The 14,893-nt window shown below is 47.6% G+C and overlaps 1 protein-coding gene across 1 annotated transcript; it reads right to left on the bottom strand.

Moving 5' to 3' along the window:
- Positions 1 to 3,877: 3,877 nt before the first annotated feature.
- On the bottom strand, positions 3,878 to 13,243 carry PSMD2 (proteasome 26S subunit ubiquitin receptor, non-ATPase 2). The gene is made up of 21 exons (XM_014846182.3): positions 12,998 to 13,243; positions 12,492 to 12,548; positions 11,959 to 12,123; positions 10,854 to 10,975; positions 10,446 to 10,670; positions 9,990 to 10,148; positions 9,689 to 9,833; positions 9,449 to 9,509; positions 9,047 to 9,193; positions 8,774 to 8,880; positions 8,450 to 8,577; positions 8,135 to 8,222; positions 6,944 to 7,106; positions 6,717 to 6,818; positions 6,395 to 6,540; positions 6,053 to 6,136; positions 5,663 to 5,831; positions 5,479 to 5,573; positions 5,152 to 5,278; positions 4,589 to 4,707; positions 3,878 to 4,217 (listed from the first exon to the last, which is right to left on the bottom strand). The coding sequence occupies exons 1-21, from the start codon at positions 13,130 to 13,132 to the stop codon at positions 4,035 to 4,037; spliced, it is 2,727 nt and encodes a 908-aa protein (XP_014701668.2). The 5' UTR covers positions 13,133 to 13,243; the 3' UTR covers positions 3,878 to 4,034.
- Positions 13,244 to 14,893: the final 1,650 nt, after the last annotated feature.

Raw genomic sequence — 14,893 nt, forward strand, 5'->3', positions numbered from 1 at the left:
GACGTGCTGGCTGGGGGTTGAGAATACTGAAATTAAAGACTCAGTCCTGCCTAAGTAAATCATGGAACAAGTACGGAAAGAAATACGAATTTTGCCATCCTTTGAAAATACTGTAGATTACCTCATGGAAAGATCTGTTAAACTGAATGTTTCTCTAGAACGACTGAAACATTATAACCAGGGAATTAATATTGTTAGGTTTGTCTTTTACAAAGATCAGCCACTCCCAGGGAAGGACAAAGTCAATCATGGAAAGTTCGGAATGATAGAAGTAATCCCCAAACCCCTGCCCGTTAGCCAAAAGATTTTGGACGCCAGAACGGACCGTACTAGCGCCAGATCCACGTGTGTACTCAGAGTCAGATAGCCTGAGTTTTCCTCCAAACTCTGCGACTTACTCCCTGGCAACGTACCTACCTACCTACCTAATACCTGGGGAAGATTTGAAACCAGGCAGTCTGGCTCAAGTCTGAGCTTTTAACCACCGTGCTTTTTCTCACAATGATAACATCCACTCTATTGAATTGTGAGGATTAAAGGAGTTAATTCATGTGAAAGTGCTTAAAACAGCGCCTAGGTACTGTGTCCTCTCTCTACCTCTGTCCTGTGTCTTCTCCCCTCTTCCCTCTCCCTTCTCCTCTCTCTGTGTATATACACATGTAATCTCAGAAGAAAACATTTTCTCAGCACCGGTGATGAACTGGTCACTTAATATATATGACGTATGTGATATCACGCAATCCTCACAATTTCTTACAAAATAGATTGTAGTATTATTCCCGTTGTACATGAGAAACTAAAGCTCCACAGAAAGGAAAGCAAAGTAGACATATGGAGAAGGAACCATAGTGAGAATGATAATGCAGATCTAGAGTGTTCTCTGTGACGCTCTTCGTTTGAGTTCTGTGACTTTATCATGTATGGCTTCCTCCTCTACTCTTCTCATTTCTCTTTCTCCATAAGCAAACTAATAAATTAAAATCAATTATTGCCTAAGTGTCAATCCATTTCTAGACCAGAAACCACTCTCTCAAACACCAGTAAGAACAAGATACGGGGGCCAGCCTGGTGGCATAGTGGTTAAGTTTTCTCGCTCTGCTTTGGCAGCCCGGGGTTTGCCGGTTCAGATCCCAGGCACAGACCTAGCACTGCTTATCAAGCCATGTTGTGGCAGGCATCCCACAAATGGGCACAGATTTTAGCTCAGGGCCAATCTTCCTCAGCAAAAAGAGGATTTGGGCCAGCCCCATGGCGGAGTGGTTAAGTTGGTGCACTCCACTTCAGCGGCCCAGGGTTTCACTGGTTTGGATCCCGGGGGCGGACATGGCACTGCTCATTAGGCCATGCTGAGGCAGCGGCCCGCATGCCGCAACTAGAAGGACCCACGACTAAAATATACAACTATGTGCCGGGGGGATTTGGGGAGAAAAAAGCAGGAAAAAAAAAAAAAGATTGGCAACAGTTGTTAGCTCAGGTGCCAATCTTAAAAAAAACAACAAATAAAAGTGGATTGGCAGTGGGTGTTAGCTCAGGGCCAATCTTCTTCTTCTTCTTCAAAAAAGTACTACCTAAAAGATATAATCACCTAAACACCCCAGAGGCATCTTAAATAGTGTATGCCCAGATAGGAATTTGTCATCTCTCCCTACTCAATAGAGTCCTACACTTCGACCCCAAACCTGGTGTCACTCATGCATTCTTTTTCAATCAATAGCGCCCAACCAGAAAACCTGGGATCCTACATTCATTCCCATTCACATACTATATCTAATCAGACACCATGTCCTACTGGTATTTGGCTCAAAATCAAGTCCTGTTGATTTTATCTTTAAAAAACTTTCCTCTGCCCTTCCCCGTCTCCCCATTTCTACTGCCCTGGTTCAGGCACTCATTTTCCTTGCCTGGTCTCCGCACCTCCATGGTGAGCTTTCTCACTCAGAGAGCTGATCATGTCACTTTCCTGCTCTGATTCAGTGGTCCCCATTGAGATATACTGTCAATTTCTTAGCACCACAAAGCTCTTCTAAACCTGATCTGAGCCTGTGTCTCAAACTGTATCTCTTACTACACTTTTCCCTGGCCCTGTACCCTTCCCCAACCCAAGTTATCCACAGTTTTTCAAAACAAATAGCTTTTCTGCCCTCCTGCTTTTGCTACTCCCTTAGCTTTATCCTACCCTCTTTTCTTTTGGACAAACTCCTCATCTTCCTCCAAGTCTGTTTCTTCAAAATCTCCCCTGACTCACCCAGACAATTAGGCCCTATTTCAGTGATCCTAGGGTACCTTGCCCATAGCCCAGGACAGTATCGATCCCGATATATCATTGTTTTCTTTTCCAATACATATGTTTTTTGAGGATAGGATTTTTTTTTCTACTTTGCATCCCCACAAACTAGATAATGCCCAATGCAGAATAAGGCTCCATTGGTATCTGTCACTGAATGAATAACCGAATGTGAAAGGTTAAGAACCACTGAAAATTTCTTACTCTAAAGCACAATCACTGATTCAGGAGAATTATCCTTTTATAGCTGTTTTGCAGTTCACAAATCACTTTCTAATTTACCTCATTTTAACCACCACCATTGGAAGTGAGGAAAGGCAATTACTATGTCCCCATAATACAGATGGTAAGAGAGGCTCATCAGACATGCTGATTTGTTCAGACTACAGCACACCCCCTTAAAAGGACTTGAGTCCTAAGTCCAGTGCTTCAGCGTTTTGTACAGGTTTTATATAGGCTGCCAAGTGAATGCAGAGGGAAGACAATGGAAACACTCAATCCAAAGTTGCCACTTCTCCAGCTAGTGAAGACCTTGCACTACAATGGGGTCCACAAGTCTCCAAGGCTACAGAGACAGATTAACGTAATCAATAAGGGCGTGGGCTTCAGAGTCAGATGGACTTAGATTCCAATCCTGGCCTCGTCACTTACTGTGAGAACGTGACTAAGTCACTGAACTTCCCCCAAACTACATTCCTCCCCAAAACACGGGATAATACCTACCTCTCAAAATTGCTGTGAGGTCTCAGAAGTATGTAGAACAATTATTCTTTCAACATTTATAGAAGACCTATTAAGTGCCAGTCACTGTTCAGAGGTCAAACCCACAGTTAGTGTTGGATAAATGCTAGCGATTGTCTGGCAGGTCCACATCTTCTCCTCCACTGTATGCACAGGGGTCCAGGCCCCAACTGGCAGGTAGCTATACTCATACCAGCCCCACGAGGAAGGAGCACTGCAGATCAAGAGTGATTACCTTCCAGGAAGGAGGCCTCTTCTCTTTCCCATTGCTACAGAGAGGAAGGTCAGGGTCAAGCTTCCTTGCACCCAGTTTCTGCAAGGACAGTCCAGAAGTAGATGTTAACATGATCAAATCTCTCAAATAGCAACCTCCCTTGAAGGACAAGAAGGTCATAGGAGATGAGGATATCCCTTTCATTCAGCGGCCCAAGAGTCAAGTTGGAATGAGTGGGGCTAACTCTGCTGCCTCTTAGAGCAGGGATCGTCAGTCCAAAGCCAGGGAACGATGGGCTTGAGGTAAGTATGCATGGGGGGTGGGGGTGGGGGGGTGTATGGGATCCACCTTGGAAAGTTATTTCTAAGAGTTTGTATAAAAATTTGTGTATGTGCATCTCCTAGAAAGCAGATCCATTATATTTATCAGCTTCTCAAGCATTCGTGTCCCAAAAGATGAACCACTGTTTTAAGATTAGGAAGGAGGAGAAAAGGGAAAGGGTCTTAGTTCTTCCCATTCAGGCAGCCCCTCTGCTAGCCTCGGCTCCAAGTTGCTAAAAACAATGCCCTCTCACATCCACTCCTCACCCTAGTCTGGCCTCCAGCCATGGTACCCCAGAAAACAGACACAGAAGGACCTCGAGGATAAAGGTCTTTATTCAACAAAGTCATCTCGCTTGGTAACAAAAGAACAAGAGGTAACGATTCCCTCAAAAGTCTGGAGCAGTGTCCACCCCTGACAGCAAGAAGCATGGCCCACTGACAACAGCCGCAGCTCAGAGCCCCTGGTGGCCACTCAGAGGTCATAGTTGGGGTTCTTCCGAAGGATAACAAAACCTTCTAAAATGGGGGTGACAGGAAGAAACTCCTCAGTGGCCAATTCTGCCCGCTCCCCGTGGGCCAACAACACTGGGGTTGTGTGTGTCTGGAACCCTGTGATGGTCTTAGGCTTTCCGGCCTGGCCCACCACATCCACTGCCTGTAGGGTAAGAAAATTGAGATGAAGCGACTCCATATGGTAATATCACAGCAACCCAGTGCCCATACCAGTTTCCAAGAGACAGGTATATGTGCATTCTCCAAGTTCTAAAGTCACCCATCACATAACGACAGGGATACATTCTAAGAAACACGTCGTTATGCCATTTCATTGCTGTGCAAGCATCACAGATAAACAAGATGCAAACATCACTTACACAAACCTAGACGGTATAGTCTACTACACACCTAGGCTCTCAGTACTAATCTTACGGGACCATTGTTGTATACGCGGTCCGTCGTTGACCGAAACATTGTTATACAGCATACGACTGTACAGCCTGAGCCCTTCCCTCCGGCTCAACCTCTCACCTGGCCCACACGGACAGACACTGGCAATGGCCGCAGCTCCTCGTCGAATGTCACCAGCATTCGGGGCTGCATGGCAGCCACCAGCCCATACAGTACATAGTGCGATTTGCCGAGGATGACTGAGGGAAGAACACAGGACAAACATAGTTAGAGGCATCAAGGCAAGTCTGGCCTGAACCTTGGGACCCTACTCCAGCCCTGACTCTTTAAGCCCTCAGTCATGGCTGAACCCACACTCCTCCCCTCATAGACCCTACTACAAGCCAGAGATGCCCCCACCTTATTCTGCCCATGGCCCCTAGACTCGATAATCACTTCTCCCCAGGCCCTCAGAAATAGAAACTGGGCTTAGTTCTTCATCCTCAAAAGAAAATCTCTTTGGGCCAGATCACAAGTGTGGGAGATGAAAGTTTCATGAGGCCCACCACAGGCCCAAAGAACCTCAGGAACCCAGGGTGGTACAGAGCTACCTCAGTCTTGCTCCTAAATTACCAAGGTGGCCCTGGTGGGGGTGGAGACAGGGCACTATGTGCCACCATCTAAGATTCCTGACATGAACTCACTGTTGCGGACATCCAGAAAAGAGACAAGCACAGTGAGCAGCCCAGCCACGGCCACTTGACTCATAAGCTGCCGGTCACTGTGGTAGGGGCAGAGGGTGAGTGTGCCCTTCCCTAAATGTGTCAGGCCCTGAAAAATACAGAGAGAAGTGCAGGTTGGGAGTCACATCTGAGGAGACATCAACGAACCCAGGCACACAGAAATCCCTCAACTCACTTACATCCTCCCTCCAAGCCAAACTCCAGGTCCCCTTCATGTCACATGTCTCCCTAGCATCACCACAGACACTTCCCTTGGCACACTCTAAGGAGAAGAGTTCTATTCTTTACCTGTGCCAAGCGCACCATGAAGAGGTTGTTGGGGTCCTTGGCATGATACTGGGCTAACTGGCGCAGCATCGCAGCCAGACGGGCATTATTGGTCCCTGGAAGTGTTAAGCATTACAGAGGCTTGAAAAGGGGGCCTCGAACCCTCCCCCAAGCTGCTTAGAATCTTTTTCTGACCAATACTCACCACTGCCCACCATGCCCATGGCAAAGATGGAGTTATAGGAAACTTCTGGGTCAGCATCATGAGAGAATTTGCTTAGAGTATCCAGGATGTTGAGTCGTGGATTGGAAACAGAAATTAAAGCCAGTGCTAAAGGCACAGCCCTTCGGAGCGTAGGCTCCCCGTATCTCAGCTGGTGATAACAGAAAATAACAAGGCTATCACAGAAAGCAGGGAAAACAAGCTCAGATACAGGAACAGACTGATGGATAAAAGACGGTTTAATCAAATTTTGTAGAAAAAGCACAGCAGAAAGATCATTTCTCCACTGAGAAAACCCATCAGGAAAGTCTCCTCTGGGGAACCCCAGGCATCAAAACCAGCATATTCCAACCTTCTCCATGCAATACTCACCAGGTGGCCAAAGGTTCGCAGTGCCATCTCTGCACCAATCTCCTCCCCCATAGCAATCAGGGCAATCCCCAGCACAGCCACTCCCTGGAATTGAAGAGGCAGCAGAACCCAGTAAGCTCAGGGACAAAAATTCACCCTTGACTCAAGTTCCCATCTAAGAAGAAAAAACGGCTCTGGGGGGCATACCCTTACCCCTTGTGTACGGAACCCAGTCTCAGGCTATTTCACACACAGCAATACCCAGAGGGGCTCTAAAACAAACCCACACCCAGCTCCCCTGCTCCCCTCATGCTTATCTTTTCTCAGAGCCTCGCTCAGAGAGTGCCCAACTGCCCACAGAACCTGATGTGCTCCCATGTCAGCAGGGGCTTCCTTCTTGTCCTTGTCCTTCTTCTCCTTCTTGTCTTTGTCTTCCTCCTTCTCCTTGGAATCAAAGTGCTCACTGCAAATGTGGAGCAGTTGTTGCACCTTCAGTACATTCCCGGAGCCTGTGGCAAGGTAGTAAGGGGCAGAGAGGGTGGAAATGAGAAGGCACCAAGGAAAAGCTGACTCCAGGAAGAGAAGCTAAAGAATCTAAAGCAGATCAGAACTGAGAAAGGAGAAACAATCTGAAACATCACCCAAGAGAGAAGTGAGGAGTCACTGGGGAAGCACCAAGACAGACCTGCATAGGCACACACATCCACCAGTGTGTTGGCAAAACTGCGGAATGGCTCTGACACAACCTCCAGCGCGGCCAGGATTGCCTCAATGGCTTCTCCCTTCCCTAGGGGACAGATTCAAGGGGTCAGAGGACACTTGCTGCCATCCAGCACAGCCTGACCCACAAACCTTCCTTGTTGTATCCAGTCACTGTCAGCCTTTTGCCCAAACAGACAGACAACCCCTCACCCAGGTGGTTGAGGCCCAGTCCAAGAGGAAGCCAACGGGCATAAGTGTCCTTGAGCTCAGTCTCTGACTTCTCCATGATGGTCTGAAGGATAGTAGAAGTGACATCTCCATTGCACGATCCCACTGCTATCATTCCACAGGCTAGAGCTGTCACACCTGCCACCTAAAAATAGGAAAATCATTATTACACAAAGTAAGTTATTAAAAGTTGTTTACCTGTCCTGACTCAAGATAGTCAACTCCTATAGTCAATTGTGACTAGGTAATAGTCCCTTTCTGATGGGAGGTCAAAATAACAATGGCAGCAGGCACTCACTGAACGCTTACTGCACGTCAGCCACTATGCCAACTGCTTTGCATGCTATTAACATTCAATTCACACGAGAACCCCAAGAAACAGGTCCTGCTGTTATTCTTCTTTTACTGATGAGAAAAATGAAGCCTAAAGAGATTGAGTCACAGGTCCAAGATCACATTGCTTGTAAGCAGAGGTGGCAGGATTTGAACTGAAGTCTTTCTGACTAAAATCTACACTAGCCACCATACTGTATTCATCCATCACTGAAGCAACTTGCACAAGTGAGAAAATTTAAGATTGGCCGATGACTAAAACATTGAGTGAGAATCACCCACCCCAACCTGGCTTAAGTTACTCTCCACTCTAGTCTGGTACTTCCTCATGGATCCCAAGGGCTGGAACTCAATATCAAAACGTTAACTCTTTTTTTTTTCCCTATGCTTTATTTATTTATTTTTGGGTGAGGAAGATTGGCTCTGAGCCAACATCTGTTGCCAATCTTCCTCTTTTTTTTTTCTCCCCAAAGCCCCAGTACATAGTGGTATATTCTAGTTGCAGATCATTCTAGCTCTGCTATGTGGGAAGCCACCTCAGCATGGCTTGATGAGCCATGCATAGGTCTGCACCCAGGATCCAAACCAGCGAACCCTGGTCCGCCAAAGCAGAGTGCGCAAACTTAACCATTCAGCCACAGGGCCAGCCCCCAAAATGTTAACTCGTTAGCCTCAACAACACCTGAGGCTCAGAATCCCAGTTCCAAGAGATTTTAGTGAAGTGATACACCTCCCCTCCTCTCTCACACACACACTTCTTTTTTCGCTGTTTATCACAGAAAGTGGTAGGACTCAGAGCACCTTCTCTACCTCCCCTAAATGACTAACAGCTCTACTCACCTCCATACTGGACTTTGAATCTCCCATCACAGGCAGCAGCAATGTTAGAACATCTTCGCGATTGGAGCCGGCATAGGCCAGGCCTAGCCTGCAAAAGCCAGGGAGAGGCAGTCCCCAACACACATCCGAGGACAGGACAAGGAAGGAACAAGAAGAGGATTGGTTATTCATTATCGTTTCAACAGACACCACCAAGAGCCAAATACTCAACAGGCAAGGTGGGAGTCCTTGGTAATACAAAGGCGAAGAGGGTCCAGCTCCTGTTTTCCCAGAGCTTACAGGCTGAGCACTGTCAGAAGAAGCAAGAAGCCTCACCCAAAGATGGAACCAAGTCTCATAGTGTTGCTGTTGTGGAGAACATAGTCTGAGAGCAGTGCCAGAGCAGGGTCACACTCATTCCGGACCCCAGAGTTCACGATGCCACAGGCCAGGAGGGCTCCTGACTGCAAAATGCAAAGAGAGTCTTCACTCAGGCTACTCTACCTTCCTCATCACAAAGGATGCAACATGGGCCGCAGTGCAGCAACCACCTTATCTAGAGTTAAAAATCGAGTAGATCTTACCAGTGAAAGGGAAGCCCCACATGCCCCAGAACATAAGAGGGGGCTGTCCCCATTAATGGGCTGTGCTCAGACCAACCTTAATGTAGTCCTCAGAGGAGTACAGGTACTTGTCAATCTGGGTGAGACCACCATCCACGTCCCATAGCAGAATCATGCCAAGGGATGCAGCTGCACTCAACATTCCTATACCAAGGAAAAATGTATCAGTCTTAAAGTGGCCCTATCCTGAGAAAACTGTTACAAAGAGCTCTCTAAGGAATTGCCTTGGGGATCCCTTGTCAGGTAACATACGAACCTAGGAGGACAACAAGAGTGACCAAAGCAACATAAAGTAAGAATGGAAGTATACCATGGTCTTTGTTCTTGTAAAGCCATTTGTTGCCATCATCAGTCAGCAGCTTGTCCTGGCCAAAGGCCGCATTCACGAAGCCATTCACAAAAGAAGAGGCCAGGTTCATGCGAGCAGAGTCCACTTGAGAGCCGCTGCCCCCAAACCCTGCACAAGAGGGAGAGAAAAGGAAAGGAAACTTTAGAGCAGGGAAGGAAAGCAACACAGCACAGCAGCTGGTTTCTGGTTCCGAGTTGGCCCTTTAGGATCCCCTATCTATGCCCCCAACAGTGAGCTGGAGAAAAGGTATGTGGGAATTCTGAGCTCTACAGGATAAGCACGTTGGGCCAAGCTATCATTCCCAATACAAGGGGCATAATCAACCATCTTCCAGTCCCCACACACAGGGAGATGGCTACTCACTGTTGTTCTCTAGATGGGTTTTATAGATGTCATCAGGCACCTTGGGCTCCATGATGTCCAGCTGAAGAGAAGTCAGAGGGTCACAATTGCTCCCCTAGTCCTTCCCTAGAGTCCCTTCTGCTACCCCACTGGATGGCAATTCTAACCAAGGAGAGTCTAGTCAGAGGTACAGTCAGCAAGGTGTATTACCAGGGAGAATCACAACCAAAAAAGCCTCGATGGAAAAGGGCAGAGTCTCACCTCCCGAGCTAACGCCAAGAAGTTGCTGTTGAGCTGCACATTGGACATGATCTCTGTCAGGTCCTCATATTCCTCCACATCCTCACTCAGCTCCAGAAACACCCCATGGCGGCCTAGCATAAAAGCCATCTGCTTCTGTACTACCCTGTGGGAGAGAGCCATCACATCTGCTCAACCCCTAGCCACGAAGGGCACAGAAAAGCCCCTCAAGACCTAAGCAGAAACTACAAGTCTTGGCTCGTCATGCAAATGCCCCATCCATGAACTTAGCTCTTCCTCTTCCAACTTCTTCCCTACGTACACATCCTTGCAAGAGGTGAAGATGTCTTCTACCAGCTCCATGTCATTGAGCATCAATGCCAATCTCAGAGCTTCAGGGAAGCGACTGAACTTTCGGAACACACCCAAGGCACAACGCAGTAGGGCAGAGTTCTCAGGCTCAGGCACATAATTCACACAACTACAAAAGTAAAAATAATAAAGGAATCAGAAAGTTCCAGATGTCCATTTACCCCATTTAATTCACTTACCCAAATTAAATAGTGAATGCCTACTATATACCAAGCATTATGCTAGATGCTGGACTACTAAGGAGACAAGAAGTCTCTGTCCTCAAGAAGCTCAGAAACATCACCAAATTAACAACAGTTTGATGCTACTTGTGAAACAGATGCTCAAGGAGAACAGAGGAGGCACAATTGAGAGAGAAGTGCTGGGGAAGATAAGCCTGACACTATTCCCTAGCATGCTCACTCACCTGGTGAGATACAGGCAGACTTTTGCATATGCATTCTCGTCAATGTCTTTCTCCAGCATATCTACCTGCTCAATTTCCATGAGCAGGTCACAGGCCTCATGCTCTGCATTGTGGGCCATGTTGTAGGGGACAATCTCCTTTACCAGCGTCAGTAGTGGCTCCCGCTGTGCCTTCTCTGCATCATCCAGCTCCTGCCACTCCTTAGCCACTTCTCCTGCCAGATGCCTGCGGATAGGCCCAGACCATTAGGGGAGCACAGCTTCATAGGAAGCACTTCCCTGTGAGTCAAGGAATTCAGGGTCTGGGAAACTCAATACACCAATACTCCGAGAGAGAGAGTACTCCAAGATAGAACTCAAAAGTATGCCTCAGAACCCCCATCATATTCCCAAGAAGAAAAAGTCTTACCTGACATACTCGTGACCCCATGATGCCAATTCCTCCTGGGAGCCCACTAGTCGATACTTGAGGCACTCACGCTCCCCACTCATAGTCATGGCCAAAACAGAGATGATGTCAGCAGCAAAACGCTAGAAGGAAATAAGTCTTTTGAAGTCAAATCCAGGGTAAGAGGAGTGTTACACTACAGAATCAAGATCACTGTCACTATTCCCAAAATTAAGCGTTAACCATATATCAGCCTCTGTTCTAGAAATTTAAACATGTTATCTAAACTAAGCCTCACAATAACCCTAACATTAGTGTTGCTATCTCCCTTTTCAACCAAAATGGCTAAAGAGTGGTAAGAAAGGGAGAGTGGAGAAAAATAGAGACTGTGAATTTTATTCTAATCACAACAATAAACTATTAAAACTTTTTTTTTTAAGATTTTATTTTTCCTTTTTCGCCCCAAAGCCCCACAGTGCATAGTTGTGTGTTTTTAGTTGTGGCATGTGGGACACCGCCTCAGCATGGCCTGATGAGCGGTGCCATGTCAGCACCCAGGATCCGAATGGCGAAACCCTGGGCTGCCACAGTGGAGCGCGCAAACTTAACCACTCAGCCACGGGGTCGGCCCCTATTAAAACATTTTAAGCAGAAAAGATGCACCATTTAGAAAGATCACTATGGCTGCTGTATGAGAGACAAACTATGCAGGGAGGGGGTCAAGGACAAAAAGAAGAAGGCCAGTTAGGGTCTGCTGCAGTAATCTAGGTGAGAACTGAAGATGTCCTGCATTAGGGCTGTACTAACAGGCAGAGAACTTATTGAACTGGGAGTATATTTTAGAGATAAAACAAATGAATGTACATGGGATATGAGGAAAGAGAAAAATTAAAGTTCACAGTAAATTAATAACAGATCACAATACTGAAATCCCAAGGTCATCATAAATGACAGAAACATGTCTTCTGAGAAGGCGATCCTCCTGTCAGCTCTCATGTGAGTATTTTGACTGTGATGAGCTCTATTCAACTAGTTCAGATCTCAAGACTATCAGCTTCCTCTAATTCACCATGAGCTCCACGGTCTAGACGAACTAGGCCTCCACCAGCTTCTGAAATACTTTTACCTTATTCTCCCCAGGGGCCATGTTCTCATAGATTTCCTTCAGTTTGCCATAGTGTGGACGCAGAAATTTGAGAGGCTTGGGCACTGAAGTCATGGAAGTTGTAGAAGAACGAATCTGCCTCCGAAGTTCCTCCAAGGCTGGTCGGTACAGGGATGTGTCCTTCTCCTGATCAGAGGATGTTACAGCTCAGACAAAAAGGAGTCATATCCCTCAAGTGATAACACACAGGTGTTTAACTAACAACTCCCCTAGGAAAGTAACTCTGTCTTATTCGTCTGTGATTCCCCAAACTCCCTGCACACTGCCTGGCACAAAAACCAAGGAATTGCTTCTCCCAAGAGAAAAAGCTACAAAATCTTTCAAATATCCTTTGTTACTCTCCTCCCTCACAACATGGTCATAACACTGATCCTAAAATACAGTCCCATCTTTCCCTATACCTCACGTAGGAGTTGTTGCCCCCAAATGGCATAAAGCAAACAAATGGGAAAGACCCAAAATATGCACCCGTTCATGTTAACACCACGACTCACCCCTAGTCGTTCCACGAGCATCTCCAGTTCATCCTGAAGTTGTTTGTCCTCCTCAGACTGGAGGGTTGGAAGAAGCAGCTCATCAAGAGAAGGAATCCCAAACACATCCTCCTCCCGTCCACCCTGGGGCAGGTGGAGAGTGAGCCTGCCTCCTCAGAACGGCCCAGATGGACAAGGAAATAGAGCGGGAACGGGAAGCCCTGCGGGGAAGGCAGCCTGGCTTCTGGGCCAGGCTCTGCTTGAATGCCGGTCTAAAAAATGGGGGTGACAATGACCCGCCCGGGCCCACCTCACCAGGCGGTGGTGAGGGCTGGTGGGGACGGCGGAGATGACAGCGCAGAATGGAGGATGAGGGGCAGGGTGGCGGGGTGCCGGGCGCCCCGAGGGTTGCCCCAGCCGCCCCCACCCGGGCCCGGCGGGGTCGTTGGGAGTCGAGCTCGAGGCCTGCGGAACCGCCGTGACTCAGCCCGCGGCCTCCTCCGCCGGCTCCCGGGGCCGCGCCTCACCAGCTCCTGCTCTTTGTCTTTGTCCCCGGCATCCCTCCGCTCCTTCCCACTCGACTTCTCGTCCGCGCCGCCGGGGGACGTCGCTGGGGCCTGCTGGGGCAGCAGCGGTGCCTTGTCCCGACCGCCCTCCTCCATCTCCGCCGCCACTGCCGGCCGGCTGCGCGCGCACAGCCAGTACCGCCCCGTTTCCCAGATGGCCTCGCGCGCACCGCCCACCGCGCCCCTCCTTCTCCAGAGCCCGCCTGCGACTGGAAACGCCGCGACGACCCACCTACCCATGTAGTCTGGGAGTCCCAGCCCTCCGACCCCGCCCCCGGAAGCCGTTTGAAAACTACAACTCCCAGCTTCCCGCGCGTCATAGGTACCGCCCCGGCTCGGACCAGGGGTTTGCTTAAGGCTACCTGACTGTGCAGTCTGGGGTTTAAGTGCTCTCGCTGCTGTAGAAGATAAACTGTTGGCGAGCCGAGAGCCAGCCCACGGATCTCCTCATAACAGTGTGTATAGTACCCACAGTGACACCCAGTTGGCTGCGTGGTGAAACAAACGGACCAGATTCTTGAATCCGGGAGGTTTGATGGCCATATGTATGACGTCTGTGGAATTTATGCCTAGCCCCACACCACTGTGGATATTAACCTCATAACATTTCCCCCCGGTTGAAGGAGAGTACTCTAATATTACTGTGAGGATGTGGCTACCATCTTAAATCCATCTGCGGAGCCAGGTGGAGTAGAAATGAATAAATAAATAAGTCCTATGCTCTGACGGTAAATTCTGGAGCTAAAAACCAAAGAAGACAGTCTTTGCCCTCAGTCTGTCTTTTGGTCTTCCTCTCCCTGTTATGATTAGAAGGGGTGTGACTGACACTCTTTCTGTCACGGCTGATTTTAAATGATATAGCATATTGTTCTCACAACCTTTTGAGTTTGGTAGGGTTGTGTCCGTTTTACAGAGGACATTATATGGTAAGTAGTAGACTCAAGATTTGAACCCTGATCTTTCAAGCTTCTGAGCTCTTGACTGTTTCCGGCAAACCTCAAAGTTCCTCCTTCAGTTTGCGCTATGTGTATGTATCTAGAAGGTGAAAAAAGAGTAAATAACTCTTCTCCCCTTCATCTGGCGGGAACCCTCACCATTTGGCCTGGAGTCTCATTTTATGGGTTCTGAGGCATTAAAGATGCAGAAAGTGTTTGTTAAAAAAAAAAAAAACCGCCTAGCACAGCACAGTTAGCACTGAATGACCATTGGCTAAATATTTGTATAAATACAGATGTAAAGATCTGAAGCCCATTTTAAAACCTGTCGCTCTTTTCCACTCAGTGCTTGGATTTTGAGGATGACCTTCCATTTCTGTCACCAATGATTCCTCAAGCCCTGGTCTGCTGACAGAAATTGGTCAGTCCATAGCTGTTCTGCCTATTCCGTCTCTGGCTTCAAGATGTCCATGCATTGCCATGCTTTCTTCAGTCATCTTAGACATATTTCTCCTAAATCTCTCCTTTTTCCATGACTTCCTTCTGTCACGTCTCAGATTTTGTCTTTTATACCAGTCATATCCCAACCAGCACTTTAGAGGAGTTGGGGTGATGTTGCGGCATAAAGCACAGGCTGCTATCAGCTGGTGACTCCAGATGAAGAATATATGAATGTTTGTTTCATGTTTCAATTATGTTTCAACTTTTTTGTAGGTTTGAAATGTTTCAAAATAAAAAGTTGAGGGTGGGTGGGAGAACATAAGCTTTAGAGAACAAACAGACCTGGTGTTGAAAAGCAAATTCTGCCCTTCACCAGCTGTAATACTTGGGCAAGCTTCCTAACCTCTCTCAGCTTGGTTTCTTCCTCTGTGAAATGTGGGTAATAAAGTATCTCCCTTGTAAGTTTTTATGAGAACGAAAT

This window comes from Equus asinus, chromosome 5 (genome assembly GCF_041296235.1).
Source record: "Equus asinus isolate D_3611 breed Donkey chromosome 5, EquAss-T2T_v2, whole genome shotgun sequence".
Classification (NCBI taxonomy): Eukaryota; Metazoa; Chordata; class Mammalia; order Perissodactyla; family Equidae; genus Equus; species Equus asinus.